General features: G+C 44.7%; 2 protein-coding genes across 2 annotated transcripts; both read left to right on the top strand.

The window, feature by feature from the left end:
* The first annotated feature begins 6,019 nt into the window (after positions 1–6,019).
* LOC143856023 (uncharacterized) lies at positions 6,020–18,598 on the top strand. Its single transcript, XM_077366065.1, has 2 exons — positions 6,020–7,582; positions 18,266–18,598. The coding sequence occupies exons 1-2, from the start codon at positions 6,020–6,022 to the stop codon at positions 18,596–18,598; spliced, it is 1,896 nt and encodes a 631-aa protein (XP_077222180.1).
* A 168-nt stretch (positions 18,599–18,766) lies between these two features.
* On the top strand, positions 18,767–20,698 carry LOC143856022 (uncharacterized). The gene is made up of 2 exons (XM_077366064.1): positions 18,767–19,428; positions 20,605–20,698. The coding sequence occupies exons 1-2, from the start codon at positions 18,767–18,769 to the stop codon at positions 20,696–20,698; spliced, it is 756 nt and encodes a 251-aa protein (XP_077222179.1).
* The last annotated feature ends 2,561 nt before the right edge of the window (positions 20,699–23,259 follow it).

Below are 23,259 nucleotides of genomic sequence, written 5' to 3'. Positions count from 1 at the left end.
AAGTCCAGCCAAACCTTTAAAAATAAGCATTTTAAATCTTTCAAAATTACAAAAATCTTTCAAAATATTGTTTTTTCGAAAGGATCTTCCTCTAGAGTTAGGAGGTTGTCCTAGTTAGAGAGTTTTTGAGTCGGGAGTTGCTCCCTCGTTCGTTGTTTGTTTGTTGTGTGTTTTATTTGTTTGTGTTAGAGTTAGGAGTGAGTCCTAGCTAGGAGTTTTATGCCTCCGTCCGGTCAGTTGGCGATCCACATCGCCAATTGATGACTAGGTCTAAGATGCGATAGATCCTACTGTTTTTTTTTTAGGATATGCAGCCTAGCTACACATAGATTATAGGAACCACCTGCATTAGCTTAGGGCTAACCTGCATTTAGTTAGGGCATATAGGGTGTCCTAAAATCTACAATCCATTGGAATTTAAATAATCACACAAGAAGCTTTAAGAACTAGTCCGGTCTTTTAGATCGAGTCTAGGATAGAGGTCTAGATGTTTTAGGCATCATAGCTTAGAATAAGTGCGAAGAACTACGTTGCCTTGATTCTCGTGGAGGCGGGGATACGTAGGCTTCTTTGGATGAACATCAGATCATCTAAAGACTCGGGCCTAGGTATAGATTAGAGTCTTAGGGTTGTATGGTATCGAGTCATTTTTCTATGTTTTGCAGTGTTTTCTTACTTTATTGCGCAGACCTTATACTTTTTTGGTGTGTCATGCATGTGTTTGTTCATCAGAACTTAGACACCCATTAGGCATGTCACTTATAACCTAGCTATGCTTAGGTGACACATGTTTCTTTTATTTTATCTTGTGTGCATTTGATTTCCTCTCCGAGACATGCATGATTAGATAGACGTCTTCTCGGAGATATTCATTCCCATTTCATATGACTTTCGCTCAAAATTCTTTAAAATCAATAACAAATGGCATAAGAGACCAGGTGCTTGCACTTGGGCGGATGAGGTGCTCTTCAGACCTTCCGAATTCGTAACCAGGCACGAACCCTATTTTATATCTCTGGTTATCCGTTGCAACAGAGCATAGTATGGGATCCTTGGCCCACTTTCCTTGGATGACGACTCTTCTTTGTTTAAGGTACGCCTCGAATCTGGGCTAGTCCCCGAATCGAGAGGTATCTCACCTTTGTATCGCCACTCATGCTGTGAGAGGCACTTTCTTTCGAGAGTTCCTTGGTAGAGCTCTCCATTCACGTGGATGATCCTGAGACTGTAGCGTGTGGGGCTCGTCCCCCGCCGCCTCTCCCGGATTGGGGTCCACAGGCTGGCGACTCTGCTGGGGAGTTCTTGGAACATTGCCTAACTCTGTTAAAATGCCATTTATTATTAATTTTGAAGAATTTTGAGCTAAAGTCATTATAAATGGGAATTTAAATCGCTTAGAATCCAGGGGCACCAGATAGGTGTTTAAAACAAGGGATTCACACACTGCACAGCATACATCATTTTGTTCTTTATTTTCTTTTATTGATTTTCTTATTATTGGCTCCACGGGATAGATATAATGCGTGCCTCATGGGATATCACTATCCAGATGGTGCTGTTGTATCTATTACCAAGCTATACGCCAGTGCTGCAGTCGTAAACACTCCGTGTACTTGTGTTTACAGCAGCCGGTGAGCAATGAAGCATACTGTATATAACACTCGGTGTACTTGTGTTATATATTTAAAGTATGGATCATATGCATAGTACCTGATATTGAGTCCGGAGCTCTACTTTCATTTTACATATATTATGTACTTGGATATATTTGTTGATTTAGTAAAACCCAATTAGGATCTGCATGTGCTTATATATATACTGTATTCATATAAGGACGAACATGTGTTGCTTACACATGTTGGAGCCTATATTTAGGAGCTATGTCCTATCCTTAGATTATTGTAGCTCACCTTATGTGACTACATCGCAGTCCTAGTACACTCACATGTCTGTCTTGAGTCAAGTGTCTTGACTCTGCGGGATTATATTTAGGGCTGGTGCCCCTGGTTAGGATATATCTGTATATATCTATATTTTGATTATTAGATTAGAGCCTACTCATTAGTGAGGCTTCCTTATCTAATCAAATTAGTCATATCAGTCCGTTCTTCAAATCTAGACCCGACCAGTGGCTTTTACTTGCCTTCTCATAGTCATGGCCTATCTTTTGCTCTATTCATTGAGATTTTTGTCCATATATCTTTTGATTATAAGATCAGGACCTACTTTCTAGTAGAGATTCCTGACTAGAATCAATCAGTCGTGTATATTCATCTCTCAGATCTAAACCTAGCTAGTGGCTTCTACTTGTCACACTCATAGCTATGGTTTATTCCTTGACCCAATGATGATAAATATTACCTGTTTTCATCCTTCCAATTCAAACCTCATTTATCCATTCTTTTGTTGTGTTACTCAAATTATTGTTCGTCCTGTCTCAGATATGGTCGATAGCTTGTCTGCTGTCTCTATGACCATAGTCTATCATTATTGATCTTCTTGATCGTACATTTTTGTCGTCCATCTTTCAGATTTAGATCCGGTCTATGATCTACTTTTGTCATTTTATAACCGTGGTCTCTTCCCTGAGTTTTTGATCATCTTTGATCATCAATGGAACATTTGATGTCGCCAATTATATCCTTCTTGTGATTAATGGTTAAGTTAATCCTTATTCTTTGTTTATTCCAAGTTATTCTCCATTCCTTAATTATCCCATTCTATTCTTTGTGTTTAGGTTAAAATTATGGCGAATAATGTGTTGAAAGGCTGGATAAGCGAGACAATTAAGGCTCTTCCGCGAGAATCTTTGGAAAGGAGTATGGCTGATCGGTTCATCTGTACTTTCAATCATTTGAGTGTGTCTGATATAAATTGGAAGTTTCTCCAAGCAGCCACTAGATTCTGGGATCCTAATCTTCATGTTTTTCGATTTGGATCTTTCAAGCTTTGTCCTATATTCGAGGATTGGTGTGCTTTATTAGAGCTCCCAACAGACGGACAGTGGATACAATCTTCGAACATAGATTCCTCTCATTCCATTTTTTGCAAGCTATTCAAAAATCAAACCGTTGATGCACTTTCATGCTTAACGGATACGTGTGTGCAAGTTCAAGATCTCATCACCCTTTTTTCTGAAAACGTCGATCCTACTAACTCTCGTTTTCAGAGTTGTCGGCGCAATGCTTTGATTTTTAGTGTCTTTGCACGATATGTCATTCGGAAAAACCCTCGTGTTGCTCCGTTAACCTTGTTAACTGTGGTAGACCAAATTAACAAAGGGAGGAATCCCATTCCTACCATGTTAGCAGAGACCTTCTTGGGATTAGATCTTATTGCTTCCCGAGAAATCAAAGACAATTTCTGTGGGTGTGTGAAGCTGTTGTATGTCTGGCTTGGTGAAAATTTTCAAATTCTTCAGCGACAAAGTCAAAATCCGTATATCTTGAAGAATTTCTGTACATGGAAACCAATAGCCAATCAACCTCAGTCTATCGATGAATGGCACAATTGGTTACAACATGTAAAGGAGAGCCAATTTCGTTGGGTAAGTCATTCATGTTTCCATGTTTTTACTAGCACTTACCCGCATTCATTTGTTTACCTCATGGGTATCGAGAAATCTTCTTTTTATGCACCCATGCGAATTCTCCATCAGATTACGGGAATTCCATGTCCTCCAGGAATCATATTCCCTCCTCTTTGTGAAGATCTCACTCCTGACCTCATCCGCTCCATTGTGGCTGCTTGGGGAAACAAAAATATAGAAAGGAGGTTAGGTTTATCTCGGAAATTCCGACATGGAGAAATATCGGAAGAGCCTGTAAGCCGGAGAGCTCGGATTGAGGAGCCTTGAAGATCCATATCGTGTTTTGTTATTCTGATTTCTGCATCTCCCATTATTGTCAGTCTGTTTATCCAGTTGTGATTAGAGATTAATATTTTTCATTCGTTGTAATCACAATTTGAATCTTATTAATGAAAGTGTGTTTTTGTTTCTTTTGTCATTGTTTGATCAAAATAGTTTATCTCGATTATCAAAATTTTAATCTAGTGTTTATATTTCCATATCAGGATTCTTGATTGAGCAACCATTACTCCTAAGAAAATCCTCGTTTCAAAACCAACCTGGTCCCGTCAGACATCTGATTCCAGGCTGAGCCGACAATCCTTGTCACCTTTTTCTTTTACTTCTCCTCTATCACCTTCCTTGAATTTTCAAGAAATACTTTCACCAGTCCAACCAACCCCTGAAACAATGGCAGAGAATGGGCAAAATGGTATGGACACCAATGAGATGATGAAAGCTATAATGTTGCAATTGAGTACTATTAACGAAGAAATAGCCCGATTAAAGAATGACAGAGAATCTACTTCCAAAAATCCTGCACCTCAGCAAACCCCAATCATGCCTCGCCCACCTCCTGCGATGGCTCAACCTCCTGTGTTGCCAGTCTATGACAATTCTGATGACGAACAGTATGAAGAAGAGAACTGTCTCCCCCATCTGGATAAAGGCAAGGGGATAGTCGATAGGTTGGATAAGATGGCCCAGGAGATGGAGAACATGAAAATGCAGGGTCCGAAAAAATTAAATATGGCCGAGTTTATGATAATACTGGGAATCGTGCTCCTAATTTCAAGATGCCGGATCATGATAAGTATGATGGGACAGGATGTCCCAAGAGTCATTTGAAAGCCCTTATTCCTCTCTTACAGCAGCATGGGCTAACTCCAGAGCAGATTGCTCTTCTTTTCCCTAGATCTCTTACTGGAACAGCAAAGAAATGGTTTTGAGCTTGAAAACCGAAGAGATCAGAACCTTGGAAGATGTTGCAAATCGATTCGTCGAGCAGTTTTCCATGGAAGAAGGGATAGATGTAACTAAGAGAGACCTGAAGGCATTGAAGCAAGGTCACAATGAGACCTTCACGTCCTTCATTCGCCGATGGAGGCGAAAGGCAGCGCAGATGACTCACCGTTTGCCTGACTCAGAGCAGATCAAGATTGTTGTGAAAAACTTATCATCTCAATACTATCACCACATGGCAATCCAGTACTTCATTGATTTTGATTTTCTAATCAAAACCGGAACTCAAATCGAAGATGCTTTGTCCAAGGGACTAAGATCAAGACCTTCGTCTGATGTGAGAGAGGGAAAAAGACCTATTGTGGCACTGAAGGAGGTGCACAATGTTAACTATACCAGGCCTCCCAGTTATGCCAGACCACCGGGTTATGATCAACCACCATCCAGAACGGTGACCGAGGTCAGGAGGCCTATTGAAAAGAAGGTCTTTCGTCAGTTTGACCCCCTCCCTTACTCCTTATCAGTGGCTTTGAAGAAGTTACTGAGAGATAAAAAGATTACTCTGTTGGAACCTAGAGAGCTTCCCAACCCTTTGCCCAAGTATTGGAGGAAGGACCAGTACTGCGATTATCATCAGAATTCAGGGCATTTGACTGACAAATGCATGGCTTTAAGACACAAGATCCAAGACATGATAGAAGCAAAGGATCTTGCCGTTGAAGCACCAAACGTCACTCGAAACCCATTACCTACACATGCGGTCCCTCCCCCAAATGTGTATGCTATCTTCACTCAAGAAATCCTTTTAGATCACTCCCGTATTTGTGTTGTTATTTCTGATAGACCATATGTTCTGAGATGGGATGATGAAGATGAAATGATCGAAAACAAGAAACCTTACATACTGTCCCCTCTAGATGAAGGATTAACAGGATCCTCTGAGTGTTCTTGTTCTTATGTCCTCAAGAGTGAGGAGGAAGAAGAGATGAAAGAAAAAGTCCCCTATGTTTTGAGACTAGAGGAAGAAGACTTGTTGCTTCTAGAGGATCAGTGTGACGAGCTCCGTCATGTCACACGTGGTGGTCGGGTCTTTAAGCCAGTTGAACTCAGAGCTGAGAATCCTGCCGAAACTACTCCTGACTTCGAGAGCTTAACGCATCCCAAGTGTCAGTCGAGACTACTCCTGACGAACTAGTCAGTCTAGTTGCCATGGCAAGGGCCTCCAAGACTTTATCCTTCACTGATGAGGATTTGCCTCCGGAGGGTAGAGATCACACTCGACCTCTCAGGATTACCATAATCTGCAACAAGAAAAGGGTACCTGAAGTGCTAGTAGACAACGGGTCTGCTCTAAACGTATGTCCCCTGAGCACCCCTGTTACTTTGGGATTTGGGCCCAACAATTTCATACCATCTGAGCAAGGCATACTAGCATACGATGGTACGAGAAGAGACGTGATCGGGATATTGGCCACCGATATCGAAATAGGGGGAGAAACCTTTGAGGTTGAATTCCAAGTACTCGATATAAAGACTTCTTTCTTCCTTCTTCTGGGCCGACCTTGGCTGCACAAGGTCGGAGTTATTCCTTCAACTTTGCATCAGAAGTTGAAATTTGTTAGGAATAACAAAGTGATAACAGCCCGAGGAGACCCTGAGCCGGAAGTTGGACAAATAACATCTGAACTGAGCACTGAAAAATCAAGAGATGTTAGTTTAACCGGCTTTTCATTAGAAGTCTCTACTATCACCTTTGAGGAAGCAATGAATGAAGAAATAATGTTTCTCTCAAGCACAAACACTCAAGTAGTAAAGATAATGAGAAAATATGGTTATGTCCCAGGAGCTGGCCTGGGAAGAAATCTACAGGGCCCAACTGAGTGGCCAGAATTGAAAGCAGTTGATGGCTTATTCGGTTTAGGATATCAGCCAACCCAAAAAGAGGTTCAAGAAATGAGAAGGTATATGTTGAAGAGGGCTGAATGCCGTCGTCGGGGTATAGAATTTCCGACAGGACCGTACAGCATGATTATGAACGGCCGATTCAGAAGAGAAGGGGCAGACTGTCCGTTCTATGGTTTTCCTGAGACCTGGTGTGATAAGACTGGAAAGAGGCTTCCAGGGTTAGAGATCTTCTTCACAGATGAGTTATCAGAAGATTTCTACAGTGAGCAGATTGCCTTGACAGCGATAGCAGAAAAACCAGCTACAGATTGGGCGGAAAATATTGAGCCGCATCTCCTAGACTCCCTGTATCAGGTTGAGGCCCCAATCATTGCTATGATTGGAGGAGATGTGCCTTTCGTGAGCCCCAAAGATTGCATTACTCCAGCTATTGGACCTTTAGACAATTGGACCGCACAGGTTATACCCCAAGTAGTCCTCAAGTATAGCCCAGTCCTTTCAAAAGAGTCAGTCATTTCAAAATATGTGTCAGTTTCTGAGTTCAACCCAAAGTCTGTCATTTCTAACTTTTCTTTTGATGCAGGTACCATAGGGGTTGGAGTGGTTCTCGAAGATGGTGAAGAGTCAGTCCCTGTCGAGTCTCAGTCAGAGGATGTTTTCGCTGATTCTTCATTTGTACATAGTCCTGTCTATGTTGATACTGATGTCGACATGTCATTTCATTTGAATTCTGAGTCTGTAACGCCCGCTGTGGGTGAATCATTCGATGTAATCATCAATTCTGCAAAAGAAATAAAAGACTCATTTGTGTACGATCCTGTCTTTATTTCTAATTCTGTTTCTGATTCTGCTTCAAAGCCTGATCAAGTAATTAATAATAAACAAGACCCCCTCTCAAACGAGGAAGCCGACGAAACTCCCCTTGAAATCAAATACATGATTCAACAAGAGGAGATTCGCCGAGCAAAACCACTCGAAGAAGAAATTGAAACTGTAAATATAGGTGATGAAACCTTAATTCGGGAGATTCGGATTGGCAAAACTTTATCTCCTGAGGAGCGCGAAGAATTAATCACCTTGCTAAAAGAGTTTAAGGAGGTCTTTGCTTGGTCTTACGATGACATGCCGGGATTGAGCGAAGACATTGTCCAACACAAATTACCTTTAATCCCAGGCATCAAGCCGAAGAAGCAAAAACTCCGAAAACTTAAAACAGAATGGGAGTTAAAGGTTCATGATGAGGTGAAGAAACTACTCGAAGTAAAATTCATTGAAGTAGTGGAATATCCCGAATGGCTTGCAAATATAGTTCATGTGCCCAAGAAAGATGGAAAAGTCAGGATGTGCGTTGATTTCAGAGATCTGAATAAGGCGAGCCCAAAAGATGATTTTCCTCTTCCGAACATCGATATCCTGGTAGACAACACTGCTGGACATGCTCTGTTATCCTTCATGGATGGGTTTTCAGGCTACAATCAGATCAAGATGGCGCCTGAGGATATGATGAAGACGGCATTTATTACTCAATGGGGTACGTACTGTTACCGAGTAATGCCGTTTGGTCTCAAAAATGCTGGAGCTACCTATCAGAGGGCTGCGACAACTCTTCTTCATGACATGATCCACAAAGAGGTCGAGGTCTATGTAGATGACATGATTGTCAAAGGGAGGACTCGACCAGAGCATACAATTGCCTTGAGAAAATTCTTCGAGCGAATCAGAAAATACCAACTCCGCCTGAACCCGAATAAATGTGTATTTGGGGTTACGTCAGGAAAGTTGCTTGGATTCATGGTCAGCGAGAGAGGAATTGAAGTTGATCCTCAAAAGATTAAGGCAATTCAAGAAATGGCACCCCCAAAGACAGAAAAACAAGTCAGAGGTTTTCTTGGAAAGGTTCAGTATTTGAGGATGTTCATATCTCATTTAACTATGACATGTGAACCCATATTCAAATTATTGAAAAAGAATTCCTCCAAGAAATGGAATGAAGAATGTCAGGAAGCATTTGAAAAGGTCAAGCAGTGTTTGTCTTTGCCTCCTGTCTTATCCCCAGTCATTCCTGGTCAACCATTGTTAATGTATTTGTCCATCACAGATACAGCAATGGGTTGTATGCTTGCTCAGCAAGATGTGGGATCTAAGAAGGAGAAGCCTACTACTACATCAGCAAGAAAATGCTAGAGTACGAGATAAAGTACACTATCTTGGAAAAGACTTGTCTAGCATTAGTCTGGGCGACTCAAAGGCTTAGACATTATCTCTTATCGAATAAGGTATTTCTGCTTTCACGGATGGATCCGTTGAAGTACTTATTCGAGAAGCCCGCCCTTACAGGAAGAACTGCAAGGTGGTTGCTTTTGTTATCTGAGTTTGACATCACATACGTCACTCAGAAATCCGTCAAAGGACGGGTTATTGCTGAGCAGCTAGCTGATGCTCCTGTTGAGGAGAATGCTTTTCTGAAGGCTGAGTTTCCTGATGAAGAGATCATGGAACTTGAAGAAGAAATTCCAAGTACCAGATGGACAATGTACTTTGATGGAGCCGTTAACAATCGAGGACAAGGAATAGGAGCAGTGCTTGTATCTCCCAAGAAAGAATACATCCCGATATCCATCAAGTTACAATTCGAATGTACAAATAACATGGCAGAATATGAAGCATGCATCGCAGGACTTGAAGCAGCTTTGGCTTTGCGAATTCAAGACATCGACGTATTCGGAGATTCAATCCTAATCATTTGTCAAATAAACGGGGATTGGAAAACAAAAGAGGCCAGGTTGATCTCGTATCACACTTATCTTGCATCTCTGGTCGAAAAGTTTAAGAATGTCACCTTTACTCATCTGTCGAGAACAAGAAATCATTTTGCTGACGCTCTGGACACTCTGGCTTCAATGTTGGACATTTCTGCAACGATGGAGGTTCAACCTTTAGCTGTAAGGTTGCAATGGGCTCCCGCGCATGTGAATGCCATAGAGATATCTGCCAGGTGTCCGGATGGAAAGCCGTGGTACACAGATATTAGAAATTTCATTTCAGGCAAGGGGCATCCGCCTGAGGCTTCCAGCAAAGAGAGGAAAACTCTTCAGAGGTTCGCCGCTAACTTCATCATTTGTGGTGAAGAATTGTACAGAAGGTCATTTGACGGAATTCAGCTTATGTGTGTTGATGAAGATCAGGCTGCAGAGCTCATAGAGCAAACACATGAAGGTATTTGTGGTCCTCACATGAATGGTAAAATGCTATCAAGGAAAATCCTTAGACTTGGTTTCTATTGGCCCACAATGGAAGCAGACTGCTTCGCATTTGTGAAGAAATGTTATAAATGCCAAGTCTATGCGAACCTTATTCATGTGCCTCCGTTAGAGCTGCACTCTATGACCTCGCCATGGCCATTCTCAGTATGGGGAATTGATATCATTGGCAAAGTCTATCCCAAATCGTCAAGTGGACACGAGTACATCTTGGTGGCCATTGATTATTTCACGAAGTGGATAGAAGCTGCTTCATATGCTTCCATAACTTCCAATACAGTTGCGAAGTTCATCCGTGCAAACATCATTTGCAGATATGGAATACCTCATGAGTTGATTTCTGATAATGGATCTCACTTCAAGAAAGAGGTAGTGCACCTGTGCGAAGAGTTCAAAATCAAGCATCACAAGTCATCTCCTTACAGACCGCAGACAAATGGTGCTGTAGAGGCGGCGAACAAGAATATCAAGGTCATAATCAGCAAAATGACTGAGACTTATAAGGACTGGTCGAACAAACTTCCTTTTGCTTTGTGGGCTTACAGGACATCGATCCGGTCTTCTACAGGTGTCACTCCATATTCTCTAGTGTATGGAATGGAAGCAGTCCTGCCTGTTGAGCTGAGAATTCCATCCTTAAGGGTAATGATGGAAGCAAATTTGCCAGAGTCTGAGTGGGCCAGAGCCAGACATGATGAATTGCAGATGATTGATGAAAAGAGGCTCGGAGCCTTATACCACATCCAAGGGTATCAGAGAAGAATCGAAAGGGCATTCAATAAGAAAGTCAAGGTTCGAGACCTGAAACCAGGAGATCTCGTCTTGAAATCTTATCGAGCACCGGTGTTCGATCCCAGAGGAAAATTCAGGCCAAACTGGTCTGGTCCATATATCGTTGATGAAGTCCTGCCTGGAAAAGCCGTGAGACTCCTCGACGAAAATGGTGAAAAATTAATAGAACCTACAAACCTGGATCAACTAAAGAAATATTATGCTTGAATACACCAGGAGGCCATCCTTGATTGATCAGAGCCAAAAGCTAACAACCCAAAAGTCAAATACCGTTTGCAAACCCTTTGGGCCTATAAGAAAAAATCCCTTTTTCTTGACAAACACAAACCAGGGGCATCTTTTATGACTTGCGTCATAAAAGATAGTAAGCATGAACTACGTTCTGACCTGATTCCTTTCTACGGGATACGTAGGCAACCTGATTAATTCGGGTTTGGTCAAATCCTTCATAACCTCCAAATCTTTCAAATTTTGCAAATTCTCAAAAATAAAAAAAGAAAAGAACAAAACAAACAATCCTTGAAACCCCAAAAATGGGCGAACTACGCAGACCTGATTCCCATTCTCTTTGGGGATACGTAGGCAGTCTGGAGGGCCAGATTCGGTCAAATACATGAAAACTCACCAATATGTAACCTGTTTGAACCCAAGCCTACCTAAAAGTCCTTCTGGTGTATTTTAGGTCCAGGTTTGTAGAGAAACAGAAAGAAAGAAAAAATGATGGAGTCTTAGACCCGCTAGACTAAAAACCCGAAAGGGCGGTCTAGGCAAAAATTAGGGTCATTCACCTGCTAAGTTGAAAACCCGAAAGGGCGGCTTAGGCAAAAATCAAGGTGCAGAGCCTGCTGGATGGAAAATCTGCAAGGGCAGACAGTCCAGGCAAAATATAAGGCATGCGGTCCGCCAAATCGAAAACCTGAAAAGGCAATTTGGTCATGGCAGTGACTTCAAAAAGACAAAACTTCTGAATGCCAGCAAGACTTTCATTTCTTCTGAGGCATTATTTCGAAGTCTGAGTAAGCGCCAGTAGAGATTCTTTTGACACTTTATAAGCTAAGGAGTTGAGACTAAGCAAACCAAAGGGATAATAACCATGACGGAAAACCTGAAGAGAGGGATGAAATACCTTTAAATACGGTTTTCGAAAGATTCTAAGAAGTGGTAGACTGTACCATTTTAAAATACTTATCAGGCTGAAAAGCAGATTCAGTTTCTCTTAGAACCCAAGTCATGTCATGGTCAAAGCCCTCCTTTGTTGTTAGCCACAGTTCATTCCTTATCAAGTCAAGGTTAAACTCCAAAATCTTGTATGGGGAATCCTGTGTGGTCAATGTCTCTTTAAGGCTGGAGTAATGAAAAAATGAGTAAGTTTTGGATCCTCGAAAGTGATACAGAGCAGAGCAGAGTTCAGAAGGATGATACTCAGACCATTCAAAGTATTGGCAGCTGACAAAGAGAGAAGAAAATTATCAGATTCAGTCTGTTTTATATAAACAGATTTGTAACTTCAAAAATTCAGGAAATGAAACCCCTTTTTTACCATTTTCCCTGTGTTTGCTCTCCTATGAATTTGTCATGGAAGTAAATTCGTACTAGGGGCATCTTTTATAACCTGTTCAGGTCATAAAAGATATCAAGTGAACTCTGATAATTGAGATAGTTATTTTCATTAAATGAAGATAAGGAGAGCTTCAGTAGAGCTTTAGTCAAACTCTTCTGAGAGTCTTTCTTATCATCTTATTGAAAACCTATCTCATAATCCCTAGTGGAGTTTCTATCCGCAAAATATAAATAAACCAAGCATTCAAATTAAATCATCTGCATCTGTGCATAAACCGTCTAGCCTCCGAGCTAAAAAAATCAAGCTTTTATGCATAAATTCCCTGCCTCCGAGCATAAATCCTTGCCTCTGAGCATAAAACCTTGCCTCCGAGCATAAATCCCTGCCTCCGAGCATAAAACCTTGCCTCCAAGCATAAACCCTGCCTCTGAGCATAAACCCTGCCTCCGAGCATAAAACCTTGCCTCCGAGCATAAACCCTGCCTCCGAGCACAAATCCTTGCCTCCGAGCATAAAATCCTGCCTCTGAGCATAAATTCCTTGCCTCCGAGCATAAAACCCTGCCTTCGAGTATAAAATCCTTGCCTCCGAGCATAAGTCCTTGCCTCTGAGCATAAAACCTTGCTTCCAAGCATAAATCCTCGCTTCTGTGCAAAAAACTCAGGCCTCCGAGCTAAAATTCCCTAGCATCTAAGCTAAAACCTTTCAACCTCCGTGCATAAACCATTTGCCTCTGAGCATAAAACCATCAGCCTCTGAGCAGAAAACCAACACTCCTAACAAACCAACCCTCTAATAATCCAACCTTCACCAAATCATTTTCTCCATCCTGTTCTCTAAATCAATTTTGGGGCTAGTCAAAATGTGACGTCTGTTCAACTTTGACATTCGCGCGACAAGCACGCTCTGCCAAAGAGGGGCATCTGTAGACACCCTATTTTGACTAAGCCCTAAACCTTCCTGGCTCGTGCCAAATCCATCCGAATCTCAGCATTAGGGTTCCAAACTTCACCCTAGGCTGGATGAGGGTCTCTTCTAAACCTCTGCAAAATTTCATCGAGATCGGAGCTAGTTTGCCTAGTAAATGGACCGAAATAGTGTGTGTAGTGCAAATGAGGGGGTGGCCCACTAGGTTTTTTCATTTTACCCCAAAATCCGTGTATTTGAAGGAAAATTCCAGTCGTCCAAAGACCCTAAGTGCCCATGAATACATTTTTAGAAGCCTTAAAGCCCTAGAAATGTCCCGGCAAAATTCCAGAAAATTCTGACGAAAAAATTCACAAAAGACAAGTTGAGTTTGTGTAGTTATCAAAACAAGGGGGTGATTTAACCAGTCAGAGTCGCGCATTTGTGCGCTTATCAAATAGGGTGCGGATATCGGTTCGCAAAAATACCTATAAATAGCACCTTAACCCTCATTTAAAAAAAAAAAAAAAAATTCGCAAAAAGAGAGAGAGAGAGAGTTTTCCCCAAATCAGAAACCCTAACCCTCGTTCCTTCTTCTCCGGCAGATCTAGCCAAATTCTGACCGATTCTCCGGCCATTAATTCTTTCTTTTACTTGTTCTTTACTTTTCTCTAGTCTTGAAATCCACGGATCTGAAGTTTTTCTCCAAGAAACTCTAAATTCCACCTATTTTCTTCATATTCTCCAATCATCTCCGGTTAGATTCCGGCCGTTCTCGAGCCAGTCTCCAGTCATTTCATTTTTTTTTGTTTTGTTTCTTCACTTTCATCTCATCACTTTCCTCTCATTCCTTGCTGTTCTATTTCGAAATTTCGAAACCTAATTTTTTTCCGAACTCTATTTTCTTCTTCACACCAAATCTGAGCGTTATCTTATCCTTACTATTGTCTAAACCTTGAAAATTTTGGAGAAGAGGAGAGCTGCAGATTTTGTCTATTTGTTCTTCATGTAGATCTAAAGATCTGAGATTCAGAAATTATAACAATTAGTTTAGATCTGTGAAATTGTCATCCTTTCTACTAATTTCAACAAAATCGTGAGATTGAAGCTTTGGATCAAGCTGAGATCAGCATAATCATTTTACAGATCTCATTCTTAACAGGCAGATCAAAGAGTAAAGGTAAGTAAAATATGTTATTTTTCTTTAATCTAATTATTTTTATTTTTATTTTCTTTACATTCTCTTGATTCTCTGATTCTACCGGCATATTTTTATTGATTGTGTTGAAAATCATCTGATTCTAAGATTATTTCATTGGATGTAAAATGAGGTTTTTTTTTTTTTTTTTTTTTTTTCATTTATCATAATTATGATTCTGTATTTGTTTTAAGGATTTAGAAATCAGATTTTTCTTTTAAAAAACTCTTTAACATTGTATTTCTTTTAGTCTATAGTAGCATGAAAACTTAGATTTCATTTGTCTCAATTTATTCCCCTTCTCTGATAATCACGAATAAGTGCTGATTTATAGCAGTTCAGAATGGAAATTTCGATTTCTTTAAAGCTTTACAAGAAAATTGGATGATTAGCTGTCATATAGAATCTGGTATACCTAGAACCTGTACAAAATTCATGTTTTTCTTTTCATTTGTGGCATTACAAATTGCCAAAAATCATTTTTCCACTTCACCTATGGCATTAGAAGTTGTACAGACTCAGTTTTCATCTACATATTCAGCACTACAAGATGCACAAGTTCAGCTCCTATACATTTGGTTTGGCGTGTTTCATAAATTCAGTTTGTCCTATTTATAGTTCAGTTCATGATTAGAGTAATTCCATGAATTCAGCTTATATTATTGATAGTTCAGTTTATGCTCTATATATATAGTTGTGCCTATGTTTTGTATGATATAAGGTCAGTTTTTAGTTCTTGTCCTTTGTGTTTATGAAAGTCACTTATCATATTTGTATAGTTCAGTTTATGTCTTGGTGTAATAGGGAATTGGTTCATCCATTTATAGTTTAATCTCATTCTGTGTGTTTATATAAAATCAATCTATCAATTCTATAGTTTAGCTCATGTTCTGTGTGGTCATACAAAATCACCTCATGGTTCCCAATGCAATAAAAGCCACGTGTATAACCAAGCCAAATGTGAGGCCCACTTGTGAGATAAGTGTTGGAGTGTATAAAATGATTAAATAATACTCACTCTACAGCAAACACTTAGATTATATAGTGGGGCCCACGTTTGAAGGTGGTCTTGAGGTATAAATGATTTAATAGCACCATCTCTAACAGCAAAACTTTTGGATAATTTGGTGGTTTGACATGAGTAAGGCTAACCTAAAAGTAGGGCCCACTTATGATGGGAGTGTTGAAGTATAAATGAATAAACACCACTGATTCTAACAACTTCAGCTTTTGGGTTATATGGTGAGACACACATGTGAGGGAGTGTGGGAGTGTATAAATGATTAAATGATACCAACTCTACATCTTTTGAGTTTTTGGATTATATGGTGGGACCCACTAGTGAGGTCGGTTCACCATCTTGATATTAAAATCCACATGTAAGGTCCATCCAAACATGAGGTCATATTTACCGTGCCCCGAGGGTTCGGGTCGGGGTGTGAATATGTTTACTTATCATTGCTCAAGAGTTATACATTTATTGGTCGCAACGCTGAACCATGCCACCACTGACCCGAATCTCAAGCTGCATCTTACCCTCAAGCCACCACGAGACCTGCAGGAACTTGAATCCAAGGTTGACAAATTCGTACGAGCAGAAGAAGCCTGCGCCCGAGAACAGGGCCAGGCCAGCCCCGATGATAGAAAGAGCAACGACGGCCGAAGGGCCATAAGGCCACGGGCCGAGGAAAAACAGGCGAGTCGGAACCCCGTCCTCGTCTTCGAAAGACTGGGAAGCGCCCCACTAAAGGTTCCCCTCTCCCATGTCCTGCTAGCTATCAGAGATCAGGGTCTCCTGACCCCCCCAAGAGAATGGCCACGGACCCAAAGAAGCGGTCCGCCAAAAAGTTCTGCGAATTCCACGGGGACCACGGCCACGAAACTGACCATTGTTTCCACCTCCGCCTCCAGCTAGAAAAGCTGGCCGAGGAAGGGCACCTAAATCAATATCTCAGGAGCCTTGGTGAAAACTTGCGCCAGGCGCCGGTCCAGCAGCCGCCGCCGCTCCGCAAGCCGACACCGATCCCCGAGCAGGCATCGCTCCCGAAGCAGACGTCGATCCCGCAACAGCACGACACACGCCGCCACCAGCGCCCCAAGAAAGACGAGCCCCCCGAATAGCCATAGGCCCGCGAACAGGCGCCTATCATTATAGGAAAAATCAATATCATCACGGGCGGGCCGGCGGCGGTAGGGCCGACAACAGCTGGTCGGCGAGCGTATGCAGAGCGGGTGTTTTCCATGGAAATGCCTTCCAAAAAGGCCCGGACGGATCCACTCCATGAAGACCAGATCATCACTTTCTCCCACGAAGACCTCGACGGACTACAAGTCCTGCACGACGATGCACTGGTCGTCAGGCTAGTCATCGCCAACTTCGACATAGGAAAGATTCTGGTTGACACGGGAAGCTCCGTCAATGTGTTACACCTCGGAACCTTAGAAGAAATGAAACTTGGCAAAGCGAGGATGGGACCCGCAGAGTATTCCATCTACGGGTTCTCCGGGGCGTCGGTACGGGTCAATGGTAAAATTAACTTACCTGTGACCTTTGGGACGTACCCCCTCCAAAAGACCATCTTGACCACCTTCATGGTTGTAGATATACCTTTCACTTACAGTGCCATCATAGGGCGCCCCGCTCTGAGAGACTTGGGAGCGGTAGTCTCCACCCCCCACCTCAAGATGAAATTCCCCACTCAAACCGTAGTAGGGGAAGTTAGGGGGCAGTAGATGATAGCCCGCCAATGCTACGCGGCAAGCCTAAGAGGAACCAACGCCCCGGCCAAAAACTTCACGATCGGTAGTGAAGATCCCCGGCAGCGGGCCCGCACGATCAGAGGAGAGCCGGCCGAGGAGCTAGACTCCATCCCCATAGCCCAAGATCAGCCAGAGAGACAAGTCCGGATCAGTATTCTGCTGAAAGGCGCCTTGCGAGACCAAATGATCGACTTCCTCAGAGCCAACAAAGACATGTTCGCATGGTTCGCTAAGGACATGCCCGGGATACCCAAGGAGTTGGCCGTTCACAGGTTAAACGTGAATCCAACCCTCAAACCCGTCCGACAGAAAAAGAGGAACTTCGCAGTAGAACGCCAAACCCACATAAAAGCCGAAGTGGAGAAACTGCTACAAGCCGGATTTATCAGAGAGATCCAGTACCCCGAGTGGCTGTCAAATGTCGTCATGGTCAAAAAAGCCAGTGGGGGCTGGCGGGTTTGCATAGACTTCACAGACCTAAACCGGGCTTGTCCGAAGGACCCCTACCCCCTCCCGCACATAGACCAACTCATCGATGCCACATCCGAGCACGAGCTCTTCACCTTCTTAGATGCCTTCTCGGGTTACAATCAGGTGAAAATGCACGAACCAGACATCCCGAAAATAGCATTCATCACCGATCAGGGCGTTTACTATTACACCGTCATGCCCTTCGGGTTAAAAATGCGGGGGCCACCTACCAGCGGCTCGTAAACAAGCTGTTCCGAGCCCAGATCGGAAGAAACGTGGAGGTGTATGTCGACGACATGCTAGTAAAAATCTTAGAAGCCTCCAAACACATCTCCGACCTTCACGAAACCTTTGACACCCTGCGACTAGCCCGGATGAAGCTGAACCCCGCAAAATGCGCCTTCGGGGTGACTACTGGGAAGTTCTTAGGGTTCATGGTTAGCCAGAAAGGCATCGAGGCCAACCCTGAAAAAATCCAGGCCATCATGGACATGGAGCCCCCGACAACAGCGGTAGAGGTGCAGAGGCTTGCAGGGCGAATCACCGCCCTCGGCCGTTTCATGCCCAAGTCGGCCGAGAAATGTTAGCCCTTCTTCAAACAGTTAAAGAACATACGAGAATTCGAGTGGACCCCGGCCTGCCAGGAAGCCTTCGACGCCTTGAAACAATACCTTCAAACACCGCCTGTACTAGCCAAACCTGAGCCGGGGGAAGAACTATTTTTATATCTGGCCATCAGCCCGACGGCGGTAAGTGCAGTATTGGCCAAGCAAAGCAACAAGAAGGAGCACCCGGTGTACTATGTGAGCAAGACTCTCCACGGTGCGGAGGTCCGGTACTTAAACATAGAGAAATTCGCCCTCGCAGTCGTCAGCGCCGTCCGAAAACTCCGCCCCTACTTCCAGGCCCACCCCATAGTGCTTCTAACTGACTAGCCCCTGAGGAAAATTCTCCAAAAACCGGAGACCTCGGGCAGGATGGTAAGCTGGGCCGTCGAGTTGGGAGAATTCGACATACAGGTCCGACCGAGGCCGGCCATTAAATCCCAGGCCCTCGTCGACTTTATAGTGGAATCTACAGCCCCTGCCACGGAACCAACAATAATGGAAAATGACAGGGACCCCACCGAACAGACGGCTCTGGAAGAAATGAGGCCAGGCTCGGCCGAACAGAGCAGCGAGATTCGTTGGACCCTGCACGTTGATGGCTCTGCAGGTAAAACGGGGCATGGGGCGGGAGTGGTACTCCACGGCCCCGAAGGATTCACACTAGAATATGCCCTCCGGCTAGATTTCAAAGCCTCCAACAACGAGGCTGAATACGAGGCCTTACTAGTAGGACTAAGCTTAGCCACGGAGCTCGGCGCAGGAAAATTAAAAATCTATAGGGATTCCCAACTCATCGTCAATCAAGTAAACGAGACATACGAGGCCAAGGGCCTCAGGATGAAGCGATACCTCCAGACGGTAAAAGAAAAGCTGCAGAGAATGGGTGAAGTCGAGATCCTCCAGGTACCGCGAGACATGAACAACCGAGCAGATGCATTATCAAAAATGGCCTCCGAGGAAACCCATGACTTCGACAGCGTGCTCACAGAGATACTGTCCCACCCCAGCATCGATGAGGTACAAGTCTTGGAAATTCCGCCAGGACCGAACTGGATGGATCTGATCATGCGATACCTGAAAGATGGGATACTACCCGAAGACAAGCTGGAAGCCCGACGCCTAATTGCAAGAGCCTACGTGGTCCACGGACCCAGGCTGTACAAACGGTCATACACATGGCCGTACCTCCGATGCCTGGTACCCTCCGAATCGGAATACGCACTACGAGAGGTACACGAAGGAATCTGCGGAGACCACAGAGGCGGTAAATCCTAGCTCAGAAAATCGTAAGGCACGGCTACTTTTGGCCTACGATCCTCAGAGACGCCAAGGAGTTCGTCAAGAAATGCAGCCCGCGCCAGAGGTAAGCAACCACCCCCCGTCAATCGGCCACAGCATACACCGCGATGACAGGGCCCCTGCCTTTCACCATGTGGGGCATGGACCTGCTCGGGCCATTCCCAAGAGCCTCCGGGGGGCACACAATGTTGTACGTCGCCATTGACTACTTCACCGAGTGGGTCGAAGTTAAAGCCGTGGCAAGGCCCAATTCAAAAGCAACGGAGAAGTTCTTCTATCATGACGTGGTCTGCCGCTTCGGCATTCCAAGGATACTTGTAACGACAACGGACCCCAGTTCGCAAGTGCTGAATTCGGCAGATTCTGTAATAGCCTAAGCATCGAACACCGTTTCGCCTCCGTAGCACACCCGCAGGCCAACGGGCAGGTGGAGGTAACTAACAGGATCTTGCTCTAGAGCCTCAAGAAGCGACTAGGAGAAGCTGGAAAGAACTGGGTAGAGGTACTCCCTAGCATCCTCTGGGCCTACCGAACGACGCCACGGACCGCAACGGGGGAATCCCCTTTTAGTTTAACCTTCGAGGCCGAAGCAGTTATTCCGTTAGAAATCGGCCTCTCCAGCTTCCGCACGGAAAACTACGACGAACAAGGAAATTCCGAGCTCCTCCGGAACACTCTCGATCTCGTGCTTCAAAAAAGAGAGCAAGCCCTCCTCTGAACCGCCTCCTACCAGCAAAAGGTGGCACGATACTGCAACGCCCAAGTAAAAAGGCGCACAGTAAAGCCCGGAGACCTGGTATCCGACCCCCGCAACACAGGAAAACTCGCGCCAAAATGGGAAGGACCCTACAGGGTCGTTCGAGCACTCCGCCCCGGTGCCTACCAGCTAGAGCACCTCGACGGGACCCCAATCTCTCGAAGTTGGAACATGGATAATCACCGAGAATATTACCAGTAAAAGGGTAGGGTAAGGTCCGTGTTTTTCTTTTAAGATATGACGAGTGTTTTGTTTGTTCTCTTTTTGTCATTTCCAGAAACAAAGACATGTATTCCCCGTGGCAAATCAATGAAATAGCACTTCTAACTAAGCCATGTGTGTATCTCTACTTTCCGGCCCATGATAAATAAAGGGTTGGAAAAAGACAGGGAGTGGGACAGAGGTAACATCTGGGCTGATCCCCCCGAACATACCCTAAAACACTCCCCATGAAGAAAAGACCTCCCCTTAAAGGGCAGGCGGGACCCATTAACCCCGAACTGATCACTCGAGGGGAAGATAGTCCTTCCACAAACAAGACGCCCCACGGGGTGCACTAGAAGTATTTTCGCCGATCAAATTGAAATTCAATACCAAAAAGCTCGAGTAGCCCGGGGCACATTGTGTATATAAAAAAAAAAAAAGAAGAAAAGAAAGAGAGCTCAAGAAGTTATTACAGACCCAACATGGAACCATAAAGAGAAGAAGGAGGACATCCGAACATCACTGAGCCCCCTCAGAGGTCTCAGTGACTACAGGAACTTCCGAGGCAACCACCTGATCCCCGACCGGCTACGGTGTCTCCGCTGGTGCCGGCAAAAGATTCTCCGGAACCTTCCTTGGCCTCGTGCACCAGCTTCTCAAGAGGGAAGGAAGCATCGACCTCGCGAATACGCCGCCGGCATTCAACAAAAGCGTCTATCTCAATATCCACGCTGAACACGGCCGCGGCCTTAAGAAACTCCTCGGAATCACACCATTCCTCTCGCGCCTTCACCAGCTCCTCAGCATGCTTCCGTCGGGCCACCGCCAATCTTTCCTCCGCGCGGCTTCTCCCATCCACTGTCTGCAGGAGGTCCACCCGAAGCTGAGAAACAATATCAACAAGCGCCACCTTTTCCGCTTGGGCCTTCTCCAAGTCCTCGCTCAGCTTTCAGACTCGCTCCTCGAAAGCACCTATCTCAGACTCATCCTCAAGCAGATACTGCACCATCTTCCTGGCGTAGCTTTGAGACTGCAAAAAGCAAACCATTAGGGAATTTCCACGTGCCGTCTCAAAGGCAACAAAAAGGGAAAAGCACAAACAGGAAAACCGGCCACCTGGTACTTACGTAAGATGTCGATTGAAAATACCGAGCCCCCAGGGCCCTGTGGTCGAAGCCTTCTAACGCAGCCTCATCGCCAGGAAGGGCGGTTGTCACAAGGACGCCATCCTCGACACCAATCTTCCAGTCAGGTTTAAACAGCTCTCCCCGCGTCTGAAAGCACTGCGAAGGAAACTCCACCCGCTCCAAAAGCAGTTTGGTCATAACCTACCCCTCCATCCGACTCGGCACGTCCTCTGTGAAGGCAGGGGGACGCGCCTCACGGCCAGCTTTCCCCTGATTAGTGCCAGAAGGGGCGACCCTCTTGGCGGAAGGCTCCAGCTCCCGAGGAGGAGACCCGACCGTACCCTTTTCTCCGACCGATCGACCAGAGGAGCTAGATGGCGCGGATACGGGAAGCCTAGCTTGCGACCGGTCCAACCTGGCCGCGGCCATAAAACCTGAGGGAATCTTCTTACGGCTCGCCAAACCCTTCGTCGCCGCCGCTGTCCCCTTTCCCCTGCCAGCATCACCGGAAGAAGACATACCTGCTGCCAAAAATAGAAGAACAACAACCACTCAGAGCAAAGAAAAACGACAACAAAAAAATACATGCTCAAGGCACATATGAACAAACCCACGGAAAAAAGCTCACCGCGGTGATTGGCGGAACTCTCCCCCGTACAGCGGGCCCTCCTCTCCAAAGTCCCAGTAAACCGAGCCTCTTCAGACCCCTCTCCCATCTAAACTTGGAAACATCAATAGCCTCCCCAGAGGCGAGCTTCCCCAAGTCAAATTTACTACAGTCGGACTTGTCAGGGAGAGACTTCCTTCGCCACTTAACAGAGCGCCTCCAAGAATGACAGAAGCCCCAACCAGCGTCCGACGGAGGAATAATGAATACGTACTCTTCCTTCCACTTCTTAATGGAAGAAGGCAAGTTCGCCGCAATTTTCACCTGAGGACGCTGGGTCAAATACAACCAGCTATCCTCCCCCTTCACCAACGGGCTAATGGCAACACAACCCCGGAGCAGAGGGAGGGTAGGCTGAATCTTATGAAGACCCGCCTTGGCCACAAAGGCCAAGAGAGTACGCCAACTATTACGCGATAGTTGGGAGGGGGCCACTCGGTAAAACTTGAGGGCTATAATACACAAGAGCGGAAACCTAATCCCAGTCCGAAAAGCCTCCACATAGAAAGTTCCCATAGGGTTTATAAGGGGTGAGTCCTTCCGTTTTTTATGCAGATTGCATTTTCATTCCTCTTTCCTTCTTCGCTTTCTTCGGCCTTTCTTCGGGTTCGTCAGAGATGTCGTCGTCTTTCCAGGGTCTCTCTATAAGTGGCAAGGGGAGAGTTGCTATCGAGGGGAGTCCACCCAGTAGCCCGAGAAAAACCCTAACGGGTTGGGGCCTCGGCGAACGATTCCTGAGAGGGACCCGCCTCAAGGGCTTTCCCCGCACTCTCATCTTCCTCCCCTTTACGAGAGGGAGTCCCATGAAGCTTTTGTTCGTCGTCACCGCTCGTTCTTCTCTCATGTCCATCGTAGGGAAATGGAGGTCTGTAGCCGGATGATCGACATGGATCGAGAGATAGCAGCCTTGCGCGCGGAGAATGATTTGTTGAGG

The sequence above is a fragment of the Tasmannia lanceolata genome, unplaced genomic scaffold (genome assembly GCF_043159265.1).
Source record: "Tasmannia lanceolata isolate RefF3 unplaced genomic scaffold, GAP_Taslan_0.1 ptg000023l, whole genome shotgun sequence".
NCBI lineage: Eukaryota > Viridiplantae > Streptophyta > Magnoliopsida > Canellales > Winteraceae > Tasmannia > Tasmannia lanceolata.
The sequence above is the reverse complement of the archived record's forward strand: the minus strand, read 5'-3'. Positions and strand labels throughout refer to the sequence as shown.